Source organism: Xenopus laevis, chromosome 5L (assembly GCF_017654675.1).
Source record: "Xenopus laevis strain J_2021 chromosome 5L, Xenopus_laevis_v10.1, whole genome shotgun sequence".
Lineage (NCBI taxonomy): Eukaryota > Metazoa > Chordata > Amphibia > Anura > Pipidae > Xenopus > Xenopus laevis.
This window is the reverse complement of record NC_054379.1, coordinates 38,547,452-38,565,606: the sequence shown is the minus strand read 5'-3', so window position 1 is coordinate 38,565,606 and position 18,155 is coordinate 38,547,452. Positions and strand designations below refer to the sequence as shown.

Sequence of the window (18,155 nt, the reverse complement as noted above, 5' to 3'; positions counted from 1 at the left end):
CAGCAACACTGCACAGCTCTGCCCTTCTTTCGCCAACATGGGGCACAGTAAACTTTTGGCAGTTTTGTACAATGTGCTTCAGCAGGGGGTCTGGGTGTAAAGGTGTGAAATCTAAAAACAGTTCTAGTTTTTCTAGGAATCACTAACATATTTCTATACATCTATATTTTGTATAAGAGGAACATGTTTTCCTATCACAGTATAGGCCAATGACATGTATGTGATTTAATTTCATATCAATTTACCGATTTGTTACAAAACAATAAGAAATAAGTAGAAGTTTCTTACTTGGTTCAGTTTTTTTCTTAGGTGCGCTCTTTTTCTTTGGAACTGCTTCCTGTTTGGAGTCTTCCTGGTTTACGGTGGCTTCAGCTTTCTTAGGAGGTTGAGTGGAGGATAAAGGCTGGGATCCGACAGGAGATACGGCAATGACAGGCACTTCTTTGGTAGGTGCAGCCAACACTGGCACGTGCTTAGAGGGCACAGCCTGGGTAAAAGCCACAGCTGGAATTGGGGATGGTTCGACCTTAAGGACCTTCTTCTCTGTCTTTTTCTTTTTGTCTTTAGGAGATGGAGCAGATTTTTCAGAAACTGGAGCAGATTTTTCTGGAACGGGAGCAGGTTTTTCGGAAACTGGAACAGATTTGACAGAAACTGGGGCAGCTTTTTGTGGAGCCGGGGCAGCTTTTTGTGGAGCCGGGGCAGCTTTTTGTGGAGCCGGGGCAGCTTTTTGTGGAGCCGGGGCAGCTTTTTGTGGAGCCGGGGCAGCTTTTTGTGGAGCCGGGGCAGCTTTTTGTGGAGCCGGGGCAGCTTTTTGTGGAGCCGGAGCAGCTTTTTGTGGAGCCGGAGCAGCTTTTTGTGGAGCCGGAGCAGCTTTTTGTGGAGCCGGAGCAGCTTTTTGTGGAGCCAAGGCAGCTTTTTCAGAACCTGAAGCAGATTTCTTAGGAACTGGAGCTACCACAGGCACAATAGGTACTTCCACAGGTACAACTGGTACTACCGGAACTGGTGTCTTCTCCAGAATTAGCTCACGTGCAGATTCAGCTTTTGTTGAGTCTGTAGATTCCTGATTAGGTTCATGTTCAGGTATTGTTCCATTGGGCTTTTCATCCTTCTTTTTAGCTTTCCCTTTTTTCTCGGGGAGCTTTTCTTTCTTTTTCTTATCAACTTTGGGCTGCTGGTTCTTCTCACTTTCCTTGCGCTGCTTGGCCAATGCTTCTTCATAGGATGTCTCTTTCATTGAAAAGGTTGACACAAGAAAGATTCCAAGAGCAGAAACCAACATAAAGCCACCAAACACCATGACGCCCAAGGTCTGCGGATCGTACAAATCCATCTTTGGTTTTTCCTATAGATGTCTAGGGGGAAAAAAAAATATTAGGACAAAACAGCAAATGTTTCACAAAAATCCTGGATATGCAAATAAATGACATTCTGTGGAGCAACAAAACAGTCAAATAGTACTTGGATTCCTTGGAGGCAGTAGTCTGGGTACTCATCTGCTACAAGTACAGAAAATCCCAAATCTAAAGCATATGCTTTCAGGAAATTAAATTCTTTTTACAATTCGTCATTATGAAAAAGAAATTTTAATTAGCATGCAACCAAGACATTTATATTCATATACATATGCAGTCATTTAAACAATATTACAATATATACAAACAAAAGATGTTCAATGTTTTTTAAAGTGATTTAGATTGCTACTAAAAGCAGTGTTTGTTTATCCTTTTCTTTTCTCTCAGACTGACTCTAATAACCATGTGTCAGAAAACAATTCTCTTCCTGATCAATTGTGTTGGCTTTGTTATCTCAAAAGGCAAATGCCATGCTCAGAATTTTGTGTATCATAGGTAATACAATATATATATATATATATATATATATATATATATATATATATATATATATATATATATATATATATATATATATATATGTATATATAAATAAGGGAATCATATCATGCATCACTATACATGAGAGAAATACCATCTTTATGATTTATGGCACTTATGGTTGGCAATAAAAGCCTACATAAAAGGTATAGGATTCGTTAACCGGAAACCTGTTATCCAGAAAGCTATGAACTACAGGAAGGCCTGGAGTCTATCTACCATAGACTCAATTTTAATCAAATAATTCAGATTTATAAAATAGGTTTACTTTTTCTCTGTAGTTATAAAACAGTAACTTGTACTTGATCCAACCTAAAATATAATTAATCCTTATTGGGTTTGCTTAATGTTTAAATGATTTTTTAGTAGACTTGAGGTATGCAGATCCAAATTACAGAAAAATCCCCTATCTGGAAAACCCCAGGTCCAGAGCGTTGGATAACAGGTCCCAAAACTGTATGACCCAGCTCTCTAAGACCATGATGGCTGCCAAGTGATTACCCAGGTGTATGTATGTATGTATGTACATACGCACGCACGCACACACAGCTTGTAAAATACGCTGTGTGTTAAGATGGAATTTGCTATGTAAAGTGAGCCCTCCAGGAGCCTGTATGGACTATTATTGGGTTTTAGGGCTACATGTTTGGCTGCATCCTAGAGCAGGCTTTTTTGTTTTGAGCATAAATCCAAACACATTGATGCTGTATAGGCTGATTTATGCCAGAAAACTGACAACTTAGAAAGTGGTGTAATGCTACTACCAAGATCCCTGAAAAAGTTCATTAAAAAGAAGGAATTGTAATATTTATAAAGGCTATATTGACAAAGGCCCATTATATTTGCCTATATTTTACAACATACAGGCATTGTATAACAAGTTGCTAAACATGCCAATGTCTGACATTCAGAAGGCAATATGTTGTTGACATGGCCAGTTTTTCTTTTGTTTTTTTTGTTTTTACACAGCTTGATATATAGGCCCTATATTTTGTCAGAGCCTTTACATTAAATGGAAACTGCTGTGTGTATGGCGCAGATGTAAGTTGCCTAAGTAAACAACACATTGTAACTGCTTTCTCATAACATAGGAATGGAAGAAGGAAATGAAGGGATTCTAAAGTTCAGGGACAATATAATGTAAAAATAATTCTTGTTTATGTTGCTAAAACAAAAAAGTATTCTACACCAAGATAAGCCTTCTCTGCTTACAATGGATCTGAGACAATTCAATACTAGAAGTGTGAGATAGCAATCTGAAAGTCCCATTTTCATTGCTGCCAACACAGAAGGCATTTTTACAATGAAATCTGATTACAATGGTCTGGTACACTTTAAAGAAATAGAACTGGTTTCATTTTCTATTCTTTATATTGTCAATAAAAACCATGGCCTGTGTCACTATTTTCTGTACTAGGGATGTGAAATATACAGTTTGTTTTGGGACCCTTTTGGTATCTACCACCCACCAAACTATTCCCAAGAGACTCCTAAGTAAAGGTGTCCAAAGGCAGACTGATTGGCTATGATTTTGGACAGATTGGCCACAGAGAGCTGACGGTGTATCATCAGATGAAATTTTACATTTAAAAAAAGAAGTGTCAGAACAATCCTCATTCTAAATTTTGGCTGAAATGGCATCAGTCCAATGGTTAGAACCCCCTACTGGTAATTTGGTGATGGTTCAGAAAAAAGGGAAGAAATGGCTGGCTATTCTCTCTGTTAATGAACTGGGTCACTGGGTACTCAAAGAAATGCTTATCAATGGACAATGTGCATTACAGGAATTTTATTGTTCATTAATTCTGCCTACTGTGGGCCACACGGGCTGGTACTGCATACGACTGCAAACGTCTTTGAGGCCATGAGTTCAGGGGACAGAAGAAAAATTCCTTCTAAACTCAACCCATTTGCTACATTAATGTTAAATGTAATGTAGAACTGCTATAAATCTAGGGAGCCTAGGTGATAACATTTCCCCAAAATGTACTATTGATGTGTCTCAACTAGTTCTGATGCAACAGAGGTTAGAGTTGGGTGGGAAGGGGAGCTGGCATAGGGACCTTTTCTTTTATCAGTTCCCCACTAGGGTATCATTTTTCTTTAACAATGGTGAGCTTCTTCAAAAGCAAAGAGCAACAATCATGCAGAGGCAAAAAAGAGATTTCACATCTGCCTTTTGTGTGTGGATCTACCTGTGATGAAGTGAAGGCACCAATCAGTGGTGCGTCCCTCAGCACTGCTGTTAATTAGCCCCCTCTGGGATCCACTCAATCCTATATTCAATTAGTTACCTAGCATTTCAATGTTTTGATAGCTACTCTGAAGCCAAAAGTAAACTGTATCCTAGGGGGAGAACTACGTTTACTCCACAGATTTATCCAAATATAAAGATATCAACGTTTGCCAGTTGTTGCTATACTATAAATTTTGTTTTTTACTTGTAGGGGGGCCGTGATCATCAATGGCTTTTTATAACTTGTGGAGGGGGGGCAGGTCATTAATAATTGTATTTGCCAATACTCAATACTCAGGTGTGCTGCCAAACAGAGCCTCCATTGGGCTGCCAGTCCACAGAGGGGCTACCAAATAGACAATCACATATTTGGCACCTCCAGGAATGTTTTCATGCTTGTATTGCTCCCCAATCTTTTAACATTTCAGTGTAGCTCATGGGTAAAAAAAGTAAGGAAACCCCCGGTGTGTACACATTTATACTGGCCTAGGTGATCACTGGGACATTTGATTTTCAAACCTTTATGTGTGACCTAAATCTATTCAAGCTTGGCAGTATATGTTGGTCTTTCTAGGTCCCTGCCCTGCTTGATATCATGCCACTTTGACCAACCAAAACATCCCCATAAACAACAGTCTGTAAAATGCTCAATATAAAACTACTGTTTGACATGAGGCATGTGCAACTAATATGAACTTTCAGTTTACTTTCAGTAAAAGGAATGCCTGATGGGCAGCCCCCTAGCCACCAACCCTTCTTCCTGGAACAAATTAAGCCACAACACTTTCTCACTAACAGGAGCAAGTTCTGCAGCCGCCCTAGGCAGAATTTCAATGATGATAAGTAAGCCAAGGAAAGTCATTTAGATTGTGATAAATTGCCCCATCTGAGCAGAGCTTAGGAGTGTCCGTTGGTTGCATCTTTTCTGTGCCTCAAGGGTTTAGCCATGGCAAGCAAGCTTCCTGCAAGAGTACATGCTCCCAAACTACTAAAGAATGTTGCTTGGTGAGTACCCATGGGTCATATTGCCCAGGGGACTAGCACCTTCTTGCTCATTATAACATCACTTGGATCTAAGGACAAATGGTTATCCTTTAAGGCTCTGGTCTCGAAGGTCTCACCATCACATCAATTGCTCTGGAACAGTAAAAGCTCTGAATTTGTTTTACTGTTCTTTGAAATCATTTGTTCAACAAAATCTCTCTCTAAACCAGGGATCCCCAACCTTTTGAACCCGTGAGCAATATTCAGAACCAGAAGGAGTTGGGGAGCAACGCTAGCATGAAAAATGTTCTTGGGGTGCCAAATAAGTGCTGTGATTATCTTTGGATTAGATTTGGTAGACCCTATGTGGATTGTCAACCTACACTGAGGTTCTGTTTGGCAGTACACCTGTTTTTTATGCAACCCAAACTTGCCTCCAAGCCAGGAATTCAAAAATAAGCACCTGCTTTGAGGCCACTGGGAGCAACATCCAAGGGGTTGGTGAGCAACATGTTGCTCACGTGCTACTGGTTGGGGATCACTGCACTATATTGAACAATAAAAATAATAAATATTTGCTGTATCCATGGTTACACTGACTTTATCAAAGAGTCAATAAAGATAAGGGAGTGAGAGTGGAGGCTCTGTAGCGAACCAAAGTGACACGTGGGAAAAGGGAATTAAAGGTAGCCATACACATGCCAATAAAAACAACCGACAGACTAATGGGGGTCATCCCATAGGATTTTTAAACCTGTCCAAACGATATCTTGCTGATTTACGGACAGGTTTAAAAATCCAACCAAAGCAGTGTACAAATCAGCTCATTAAGGTTGTCCTCACTCCGACCGCCTGTATCTCTTTTATTGCGATCCAATAGTTGGGCCCGATACTGCCCACCTCAAAGGGAGCATATCAGGGAAGGATCCATTTATCTGGTGACCTCGCTAAATGAGTGGGTATTCAAGTATATGGCCAGCTTAACAACAATCAGGAAAAAAACCTGAAAATGCTAATTATCTGTATTAGCATAATAATGGTATATGTAAAGTCAGTGGCTCATAACTTCTATGATTGCTGATGGGTATTCAGGTCTGGTGCTGCCCTAGGCACTGGACCTGCAAGCACCTCCGTGTGATGTCAGCGTCTGTGTGACATCACTTCTACCATGCACAGATAGATGGACTCCCTACCCCCCACCTCTGCTGCCGGATTTAATAGGAATGCATCCAGCAGCAGAGGAAGAAGGTTTTTTTTTACCATATAGGCATCCGAGGGCCACCCCCTTAAAGCTGCCACCTTAGGCACAGGACTCAAGTGCCTATATGTTAAATACGCCCCTGAACACACTCGATTATCTGCCTCAAGCAGTGGGCAGACTACCCCGTCCCACGTGTAAAAGATGTGGGGTGGCGGATGGAACCTTTTGGCACATGGTATGGGCGTGCCCGGTTATTTCCAGATATTGGTCCGATATCACACTGTATATTGTTGAGGTCCTGTCCCTCCCCCCACTGCAAACCCCCGAAATCTGCCTACTGGGTGTAGTTGACGATATGGTGCCACTCAGTAGTACCAGAATATTACTAAGATCCCTACTTTTTTATGCCAAGAAACTAATGATCATTCACTGAATGGCCCCCCACCCTCCCCAAAGACCGGGCTGGATTGGGTATCTGAACAAGATGCTCCTGTTAATTAAATTGACATATGAAGCTAGGGGTCACCCCAACAAATTTGAGAGAATATGGGGTGTCTGGTTAGAAGCACATTTATTGTCATTACCATGATGATACTGTATGTTTTGAGAAATGCAATGTCGTATGTTTTGCTCATACTTATGTTGTTTTCGCTGCTGGTGTACCTTTTGCCCCCCCCTTCCCTTCCCTCTTTCTTTCTGTATCCTATCACAGTTACACTTTAAAACAATAAAAAGAACACCTTTAAAAAAAAAAAATATATAATGTACTGTTTCCCTGCACTAGTAAAACAAGTGTGTTTGCTTCAGAAACTCTACTATAGTTCATATAAACAAGTTGCTGTGTAGCCATGGGGGCAGCCAAGGCTCAGGTTACATAGACGATAACAGATGCACTTTGTAGAATACCATTGTATTCCACTACAGAGTGTATATGTATCCTGTGCCTTTTCTCCTTTTTTTAACTTAAATGGCTGCCCCATGGCTACACAGCAGCCTATTTATATATACTCTAGTAGTCTTTCTAAAACAAACACATAACATTTACCAATGTGGAGCAACAGTACATTATATCAAATTACTTTAAAATGATTTTCTTTTTTGTGTTACTATTCCTTTAAATAAACAACTTTTTTATCTGTACCACTTCAGCTACATTGATCCAGTTTGTGCCAATCGGTTACACGCGAGGTCAAAGTTTCTGCAACCTCTAGCAAGCTGAAGGTCTGGGATATGTGCATGCCACATATATATTGGTGAGTTCAATCTCAATAACTTTATTCATAATTTGGCACATTTTAATGTATGTAATATATAAAACATTCCTACATTTAGTATAAGTAGGGCGACACATTGGACATACCTAATCTTAAAGCATTTCTTTGTAAGCTAAAGGTAAAGATAAAAGTAAATCCTCTAGGCTTCCCACATCACTATGAACTGTAGCTGCACACTAGTTACACAGGTTTTAGCCTCACGTAACCCCCTACTGCACAAGCCATACTGCTAAAGGCAATCTGACATTAAAGGACTAGTTATATAAACATGTCGCAAAACTTTCACTCAAACAGCATGTTCTCCTTTTCTGCACGTAACATAAATAATCATATGCTAACATAACTAGTGCAAATTTACACCTAGTAAAAGTTGCCTTTCATAGATCATGGGCAATGAAAATATTGAAAGCTAAAGGCTGACTGGTTGGGCATGTTTCCTTTCCAAACTTAAAAAAACATCCCAAAAGCATTATATTATGTTCCTAAGTACAGACACCACAAAAATATCATAAACTAAAACAATAGAATAATATGCCAGATCTAAGTTACATTTGTATTCCTAAATAGTTTTTGCCCCTGTATATATTACTTGCCCTTTAATTTAATGTCAATTTGAATCCCTTCATAATCTCTGACAGAAATCATTGTATTGAAATTATACTGAATCACGTGCACAAATTTTTTTTTTTACATTTTTTTTCCTATATAGGCAGAGAGACACGGTCAAATTCGGTGAGATTAGTCGCCCGGCAACAAATCTCCTCTTCTTCGGAGGGGGGGGGCTAATCTCCCCGCACTGCCTTCCCGCCGGCTAGAATGTAAATCGCGGCGGGATGGCAGAGCGCTTCATTTTCCGAAGTCACCCGATGTTGCCTCACGAGCGGGTACGGGCCGGCCCGCACATCATTACTCCGAGGGGACCCAGGAATTTTTCTGCAGGGGGGGCCTTTGAAGGGACCCAAACGTCGGCCATTGTTAGTGCTGAATCGTCAGATACAGGTAGAATTCTATTGTTTCTTCCCGTATATCTACCTGTATATCTGACGATTCAGCTCTACACGTGTGTATTGAAACAAACGATCTTTCTTGGAAAGATCTTTTCCAAGAAAGATCGTAATTGTTACGTCTATGGCCACCTTTAACCACATTCTTGTCTGATGCTATGCAATTGGCTTATCATCTATGATTAACAAGGGCATATGTGCTGGATGAGACAGAATGAGATAAACAGAATGACAACATCATAGTAAGTGCCATTATACAGCTACTAAGAGAGAGCCACGCCATCAATAGATGGTGATTGTCCACTGGGTGACAAAGTACAATGCCCTCTCCTATTCATTAGAATGGTACTTGTTCTGTAAGGTTAAGCGCAGATATTTCTTCCACAGATTCTGTGCCATTGCCCTAAACCCACTTTCTTAAATGAGAAGGAAAGATCACTAGGGTGGGGTGTCAATATTTAAGGCACATCTGCCCCCCAGCCATTATAATCACTTACCTAATGCCCCGGTCAGTGCGCCTGTTTGCTTATGCTTCTTCATGCACAGAAGATTGAAAAGCAAAGAGGCAATTTTTCTCTTAACTTACCATGCACACTGTCCTGGGGCCGAAAAGAAGCAGAAGAAGATTGTGACATGGAGCTCCTACAGAAATACCTATGACCTGTGCCGTTTCCAGGGAACAGGAGCACCTGCCTGAGGTCTCAGGTAAGTCTAACATTTGGCAGCTACACGTGATTTTACCTTTTCCCTCTGCTTTATGCCAGCCATACTCAAGCCAATAAAATTGTCCAAAACCTTATTTAATTTTCATTGTGCTTGTTTAAATGGGCAGCCCTGACCTGTATCGTACTGTGGATATTAGTAAATATAGGCACCAAGTTGCCCAATGCATAAATGCATTTGGATTTCCTACAGCCCCAATCATTGGGGCCGAATGAAGAAAATGGTAGAACTAATTATGGCCACTAAAACAGTATCCATCCTCTCTGCCCACGGAGCCGGGCCAATCAGTCCAATACCCATGTGTTCGGACAAACGACCCCCTTAACTCACCCTTTTCCAAGGCCTAACTTTAAACTTCCTGGCAAATTTTTAGCCCTGATTTAAAAGTACAGGTATGGGATCCATTATCCGGAAAGCTATGACTTACATGATGGCCATCTCCCATAAACTATTTTAGCCAAAAATTTTTCCTTTTTCTCTGTAATAATAAAATTGTACTTGTAAGATATAATTAATCCTCAAAGGGAGCAAAACCAGCCATTTGGGTTTATTTAATTTTTGCATGATTTTGTAGTAGACTTAAGGTATGAATATACAAATTATGTAAAGATCCGTTATCTGGAAAACCCCAGGACTGGAGCATTCTTGATAACCGGTCCAATATCTGTATCTGTACCCGTATTCCCCTGCAGGCAACTAGTGGCAGAAACACGCATAATTATGATAATTCTTAAAAGATGTTTAAATATTTGATTCCATTTTGTTTGAACAGTAAAGCAGTCACACCCCATCCTTATTCCTGTTAGATCAGTCAGAGCTCTTTGTCTCTTAAAGGTGCGGTTCACCTTTAAGTTAACTTAATATGTAATAGAATGGCCAATTATATGTTTTTAAGGGCTCTTCATTATTTATTTATTTTAATAGATTTTAATTATTAGCCTTCTTCAGCTCTTTCAAGCTCTGTAAGGCTACAAATGTATAGTTGTTGCTACTTTTTATTCTTCTTAATCCTATTCAGGCTTCTCCTATTCATATTCCAGTCTCTTATTCAAAGCAATGCAGGGTTGCTTGATAATTTGGACCCTAGCAACCAGAAACTACAGACAGGAGCACTACTGGATAAAACACAAAATAAGTAACTGAATAACTGAATCTGAATTATAAAACAGTATTTTTAAGTGCTCAAAAGAAGACAACTGCACCCCAGATGGCTGCCCCACCCACATTAAAGTAGAAACTCTTAGAATTCCATTTTTAATGTAGGACTGTCTTGAAATTGTGTAAATTATGCAAATATATATCCACTGTAAGTAATATTAGAAAGATGCAAACTTTGCTCCTGGTCTAGTAATTCATAGCAAAAAATTAGACTTTTGTTGCGAAGGTAATATCGCCAGTTGATTGGTTGCTATGAGATACTAGACCTGAATTTATTATCATTCCCTGAGAGTTCTCAAAACAGAACTTCCACTAGATATCCAAGCATCTATCTCCCACCCTCAAGCTCCAAAAGCCACCAAGCTACACACCCAACATTTATTGGGTTTTAATTGTGCTTAATATTTTTTTTAGATGCAATTAGGCTTTGTTTATGTTTTCCCTTCCCACCCCTAATTTGCATAATTTGCATATGCAAATTATGGTTTGGATTCAGTTCTACTGTAGTTCATTTATGCAATGTGCATTATCTGGGTGCAAAACACCATTTTTTTTTAACCACAATGCAGTATTTTTTCCCCCTATGAAGTGTAATTACTAGTGCATGCTATGGTGTAATGGTTGATCGCCTTTTTGTATGATGTAGAGCAGTGATCCCCAACCAGTGGCTCATGAGCAACCTTGGAGTGGCCTCTAAACAGGGTCTTCCTTTTGTTAAATGCGAGCTTTAGTTGCATAAAAACCATAAGTACTGCCAAACAGAACCTCTTATAGGCTGCCAGTTCACATAGGGGCTACCAATAGCCAATCACAGCCTATATTTGGCACCCCCAGGAACTTTTTGAATGCTTATGTTGCTCTCCAACCTTTATTTACCGTTGAATGTGGCTCACGGGTAAAAAAAGGTTGGGGACCCCTGATGTAGAGGGTGCTATTCTGAGACAGTTATTATTTATGACATGTGGTTTTTTTTTTTTTTAGTTATTTAACTTTTTATTCAGCAGCTCTCCAGTGTGCAAGCACAGAAATCGGGTTGCTAGGGTCCAAATTACCCTAGCAACCATGCATTGATTATAAATAAGAGACTGGAATATGAATAGGAGAGGACCTGTATAGAAAGATGAGTAATACAAAGTAGCAATAACAATAAATGTGTTAGTTTAAAAACTAATGATCGAATAATAATACGTAAAGCTGACAAAGGAGGGGCTATTGTGGTTATGGATAAGGATGCTTATTTGGTAGAAGCCTTTAGACAATTAAATATGCCCGGCCACTATGAAAAAATAGTAAATGACCCCACCAATCTTATAAAAAAAGAAATTGAATTATTCGTGTCCCAGGCAGCAGAAAATGGTGTTATTCCCAATAATGTCAAAGATTTTTTTATGTAAAGAACACCCACGAATACCGGTACTGTATCTTTTGCCTAAAATACACAAGTCCCTAGAAACCCCTCCAGGAAGACCAATAGTGTCTGGGATAGATTCTGTATTAGAACCACTCTCCAGATTTATTGACAGTTTTTTGCAGCCTTTGGTTAACAACATTTCCACCTGTCTAATAGACACTACTGATTTGCTGTGTAAATTGAGGGACTTGGGACAAGTTAAGGACAATGTTAAATTGTATAGCATTGATATACAGAGTCTCTACACTTCCATCCCACAAGATGAAGGCATTCGTTATGTGGAAGAGGCTCTGTTAGAAACTAATATCTCTCATCATTTGCTATTCTTTTTATTGGATTGTCTTTCTCTTGTCCTTAAACGAAACTACTTCAGGTTCTCTGGAGAATTTTATTGGCAAAGACATGGGACGTCGATGGAAGCGGCAGTGGCCCCATCGTTAGCCAATATTTTTGTCCACAAAATTGAAAACCAGTTATTTCTGACTGAACCCTATTTACAACATATAATCGGGTATTACAGGTTTGTGGACGACATTTTAGTCCTGTGGGAAGGCACAGACCTGGCTTTCAATGAAATGGTAGATCGTGCTAATAAAGCACACCCTACTATTAAGTTTACCAGTGAAACAGGGGGACATTGCATAACTTTTTGGACGTCACATTAACCATTACTAATGGCAATATCAGTACTAGTTTGTATCGAAAAAATACAGAAAAAAAACAATGTTCTATCAGCCTCTAGTTTCCATGCCCCTAAAGTGATTAGAGCTATCCCTAAGGGCCAGTTTATAAGGGCACGGAGGATTTCCTCCGAAGAAGGTAATTATACCTCAGCAGTCGAAACGTTAAAACAAAGATTTGTAAAAAGAGGCTATAAAACTAAAGATATAGAAAATTGTGCCGTGGATGTGGGTAATTTACCTAGAAAAGAGCTGTTAACATATAAACCTAAATGTAACAAGAATGCTTTCCCATTTGTAAGTCAATATAATTCCAATAGTAAAGCAATAGAACGTATCATTCATAAATATTGGACAATACTGCAACAGGAGAAAACACTGAAGAGTGTTTTGTTAAATCCACCTGTTTTCAGTTATAAAAAAGGTTCGTCTCTTTGAGATCTATTGTGCCCCTCAGAGGTTAACTCCCCACAAAAAGGAACTCAAAGGTTTTTAAGGAAACCAAAAGTTGGCACATGTGCATGTTTAAGTTGTAACTGCTGTTCCTCTATTATTAAAGGAGACGCTATGCGACATCCTACACAGGGGACTCCGGTTAAGTTGAAGACTATGCCACATGTGACACAAGTAATGTTGTCTACTTGCTTAAGTGCCCCTGTGGTCTAGTGTACATTGGTCAAACGAAAAGATCCATAAAAACTCGTATTAAGGAACATAAGGGAAACATACGAAATTTTAAAAAAGGAACAGCTACAGACACTACAGTGTCTAGACATTTTAATTCTGCTAATCATAATCAATCCCAGTTAAGGTGGGCAGTCGTGGAAGTAGTTATCCCCTCCCAGAGAGGTGGGAATACTAATAAAAGGTTACTGCAAAGGGAAGCCTATTGGATTAAGAGGACACATTACAGCCAAAAGGCATGAATGACAGCTGGAGTGTGGAATGTTTTCTTTAATGTTGTTATAATGTTGCCTATGATTGAAACTGATGCTGTATCTGTTTCCTTTTTGCAGATAAATATCTCTGGGCTCAAGATAGATACAATATACTAATTTATACGGCTACTGGTAAGACTACCGGGCTTTTCCTTCCTTTCATAATTAACACAGGACAATCAAGCTTTTTCATAGTAGGCCCTAATAATGGGCAGTACTATGTATGAATTTTTGGACTTTTGTAAGTCTTTTTTTTTTTTAAATTTCTATAATAAGTTTTCTATTTAATAGTGTTTCTACTAAATGCTTTTGTAATTTTTATATGTTTGGATATTATGACAGTAATTTATTCATATGAAATGTGACTATATGGTAATTACCTGTTCTAATTAAGGTAACCTGCGCCTACCCTGTGTGATCTCACTTCCTGTCTATACCTTTAAAAGTTTGTGAATAATCTGTTTGTTTTACACTTGATAAAGGGCGAGCAGCCTGAAACATGTTGTGAAAAATAAATCACTTAGCAGTTAACCTGCATTGTGTGCTTTCTCTCAGTTCCTCTGAGCTATTGGACTATTTGCAACACCTGGAGCGGGGGTGTCCTACTGAGATAGAGTGTCTGAAGTAACCCCAATACCCAGTCATCCTTATTTTGTGAATAAATGTGTAGCCTTACAGAGCATTTGTTTTTTAGATGGGGTCAGTGACCACCATTTGAAAGCTGGAAAGAGTCAGAAGAAGGCAACAAATAAAAACTGCCATTCTATAACATACTAAAATTTAACTTAATGCAGAACCACAGAAGGCTGAGATCTTATAACCACATTCCAAGCACAAATGTTTCCAACATGTGAATAGCATTTGATTTACAGTCAGTCTCTTTATCTCCATGCCTCTGTGAGATTTGAGAAACAGGCACAAATAAATTCTATATATCCTAATTAACTGATCATACACTAACATGTAAACTCCATGAAAACGACCCTAACTTGCCAGAGAGACGAGTGGGAAGGAGCAGCAGTGCAGAGAATGTATGGAGCGAGAGTCGCCTGTGTGACTGGAGGAGAAGCAGAAGCAGTGGAAGGAAAAGAAGCAGCAGCAGAAGCAGAAGAAACAGCAGCAGCAGTGGAAGCAGCAGTGGAAGCAGCAGAAGAAGCAACAGAAGAAGCAGCAGTGGAAGCAGAAGAAGCAGCAGTGGAAGCAGAAGAAGCAGCAGTGGAAGCAGAAGAAGCAGCAGCAGCAGTGGAAGCAACAGAAGAAGCAACAGCGCAGCAGAAGAAGCAGCGGAAGGAGAAGAAGCAGAAAAAGCAGAAGCAGAAGAAGCAGCAGCAGTGTAAGCGAAGGCGGCGAGCCCCTGTGTGACTAATGTGCGGCCCCTAGAGGTCTGTCTCTGGGATGGAGACGAGTGAGAGAGTTTTTTCCAGACCGCTAGATGAGTAGACGTGTCCCTGAGGCCGGCGGCAGATGAGAGGAGGAATATGGACACGTAAGCCACTCGTGGGGGCAGGTCACTGACTGGATCTGTCTCAAACCTAAAAGGGGGGTGGTAATCTCCAACGCTTTCTGAAACTTTCCATGAGCAGAACAGACAGAACTCGGAGGAATTCCGTCGCAGCAGCGTCTCGCTGAGCATGCTGGGTATTATGAGCTCTGCCTCCAACATCTGTCCACTACATTATAATCCTCCAACTAACGCTCGCTCGACCCGCTCCTACAAACTGAATCCAGCGACCCCGATACATTTCCCCCCGACCCCTCGATTCTTCCCCGATCCCCAGACTGACACGTAGAAGCAAAACAGACGCCTCCCCTTTCCTAGTTCCTTCTGCAAAGTCCAGGCAGGTAACAAAGGTTAGAGAGAATGGAAAACAACTCCCAGCATCCCTACGCCTTATACACTCACCCCGACCGGCTGCTGGGAGTCTCTGTTCTGCCACTGATCACTATTCTGCGAAGGGACCAAATAAAGTCATTATTCTATAGAAATCCCACACAACTGACGCAGACTCAGGGCTGCCGATTTACTAACAACAAAAAAAACATGCCATTTATTATTTTCTGGGCACTTTCATACGATAAGCTGCCAGGAGATATAAATATATAAATGAAATAGAATGAGCATCAGGCAGAGATAGTGCAACAGTGAAAGTAATGCAGAGCCGCACACAAGTACAGTAAATACAAGCAATACAGTAAATACAATATATATACAGTAAATACAGTAGATCGCATGGAATCCCTACAGCTGGAATAGCCTGAAGGATAAAACGCCCAGCTGTGCTACATGGTGTCAGTGTCCATCAGATGCAGCTGCCAGGGAAATGCCGGGCTGTGTGTGCGGTGCAGAGAGAACACTTACCTGCACAACTGAGAGACTGTAGAGCGATGATTGGCTGATGCGGCTGCACAATGTCACCCAGTGGGAGCAGCGCTGCGCTTCTGTCTCGCTCACTGAGCCGGCACGGGCTTCTGCTGATAACTCTCTGGAGTCGTGGCACTTTTCTTTTCACTCAGACTTTTTTTTTTTCCTTTCAATACAACTTTATTGCTCAGCGACGAACAAACAAGCAGCGCGGGTCACTTCCATCCCTCTGAAGTTTTGTTTGGTCGCCGCAGCAGGTGATGAGGTAGAAGTTTAATGTTTACTATTGTGTTAACTAAAAAGATCCTGTCATTGTAAATGAGGTGCTTAGTGATGTCACCGGTCATTTGCATTATTCCGCCCAACATTTTGGAAATAGAAATGGGGACAAAAAAAAGTTTACGTTGGCCACGCCCATTTTTTGTGTGACCACACCCCCTAATTACCATGTTCATTTCACAAAGTTTGGTTGGTTAGGAAAGTTGGAACATATTTCTGTGATTTTTTTTTTTAAGTTATTACAGTTTTGATAATGAAGGTGAATTGCCGTTTTAGACGCGACGATGCTTCTTGCTGAACGACCGATTTTTAGGGAAGTCCGACCAATCCTTTGAAATTATCGTGTGGTTAGTGGGATTCGAACGATCATACATCTTACGATTTTTCGGCCGACATCTGTCAGGAAATTGATCGGCCAGGTTAAAAAAATCTTTGTCGGTCCCAGTGCAATCTCTCTATGTTTGCAGGGCCAAGCAGGCAGCTCCTGGCAAATTGGTCTTTTTAGTTGATGGTCAATTCGTACGATCATTCAGAGAAAATCGTGGTCTCACGATGAGGATCGGATCTTTTAAAAATCTCAACTTCTATGGCCAGCTTTAGTTCTCCCAAGGGACCTGTTATATTGTTACAATTACTTATTTGCTTATCTCGAAATTGTTACAAAAGTATGTTATCTGCTGCTGTGGCTGTTCTGAAACTTGATAGTGTCAGAAGCGTCACCAAAACTGGATTCCGGGGAACTCATACTTGATATAAAACAATAAATCTTTATTGATCTGCATTAAAACACAACATGATTAAGCCGGCAGGGGAACTAGCTTTACGCGTTTTGTGACCGAATGTCACTTCAGCAGAAGAAAACGGGACTTCCCAGTACAAATGAGGGACTGCAGGTTGAGCTCATGCATTTGTGTTTTGGACTCACCAAAACTTGTGTACAGGTATGGGCTTTGTTGTTTGGAAAAACCCGTTATCCAGAAAGCTCCAAATTACGGAAAGTCCATAGACTCAATTTTATCCAAATATTTAAAAATGATTTCCTTTTTCTCTGTAATAATAAAACAGTAGCTTGTACTTGATCCCAACTAAGATATAATTATTCCTTATTTGAAGCAATATTATTTAATGTTTACATGACCCTACTTACCCCTAGTGTTGCCACCTGTCAAGTAAAAATGATGGTTGATCCCAAAGTTATTAATAGGGAAAAAAGATAAACATATAGGAAGGCCGGTATTTTTCTCCAGAAAAGGTGGCAACCCTACTTACCCCTCCGTGCAGATTCTGTCCAGCGGTGTTCACGGGCTGCATCTTCAGACATTTCGGTAATCTTCTGAATGAGACCGGCGAATCGGCGCATATGCGCAGTTGGAGCAGTTTTCTGATTCACAGCAACTGCACATGCAACAAAATTTCTGAATCTCCGGTCTCATTCCGAAGATTATGTAGGCAGAGCCGGGCCGCGCTGGCCAGGCGCCCTAGACAAGCCGACCAGTCGCGGCGCCGGCTTAGTGTGCGCATACGCGAATTACCGTTCGCATGCGCTGAAAAAATACCACAGATAGTCGGGCAGAGACGGGACCGGACACAGGGTAGGTGACAGAGGCGGTACGTGCCTGGCGCCCCCCAGCTTTGCGCCCTAGGCACGTGCCTACTCTGCCTACCCCTAGTTCCGGCCCTGTATGTAGGGTAGGGGGGTAGGGTTTTTTTTATGAAGGGTTTGTTTCTCCTTTAAAGACAGCTTTTTGCCACCCCTAGTAACATGGCACACACTGCTATCCATGACAAAGTTTCCTCATGGCTAGGGTTGCAGCCACCCTGGTATTTTATCATCCTGGCCAGAAAAAAATGATGCTTGGTGCCAATGTTATTAATAGGGAAGAAAGATAAAAATATAGGTAGGCAGGTATTTTCTTTCCAGAAAATATGGCAACCCTACTTATAGCAGGAGAGTCTTCCTTAATACGATTGTGGAACTCCTTGGTGACTCATATTTTACAATTATAT

The 18,155-nt window shown here is 40.6% G+C and overlaps 1 protein-coding gene across 6 annotated transcripts in view; it reads right to left on the bottom strand.

Annotated features, from left to right (window-relative positions):
• rrbp1.L (ribosome binding protein 1 L homeolog) overlaps positions 1-16,039 on the bottom strand; it is a 48,412-nt gene extending 32,373 nt beyond the window's left edge. For 2 of the 6 annotated variants that reach the window (XM_041562112.1, XM_041562113.1), the window contains exons 1-2: positions 15,867-16,039; positions 289-1,358 (exon numbers count right to left, since the gene is read on the bottom strand). In XM_041562112.1, the coding sequence (XP_041418046.1) occupies positions 289-1,336 (1,048 nt within the window). In that variant the 5' untranslated portion in view covers positions 1,337-1,358; positions 15,867-16,039. 6 annotated transcript variants of the gene reach the window in all.
• Positions 16,040-18,155: the final 2,116 nt, after the last annotated feature.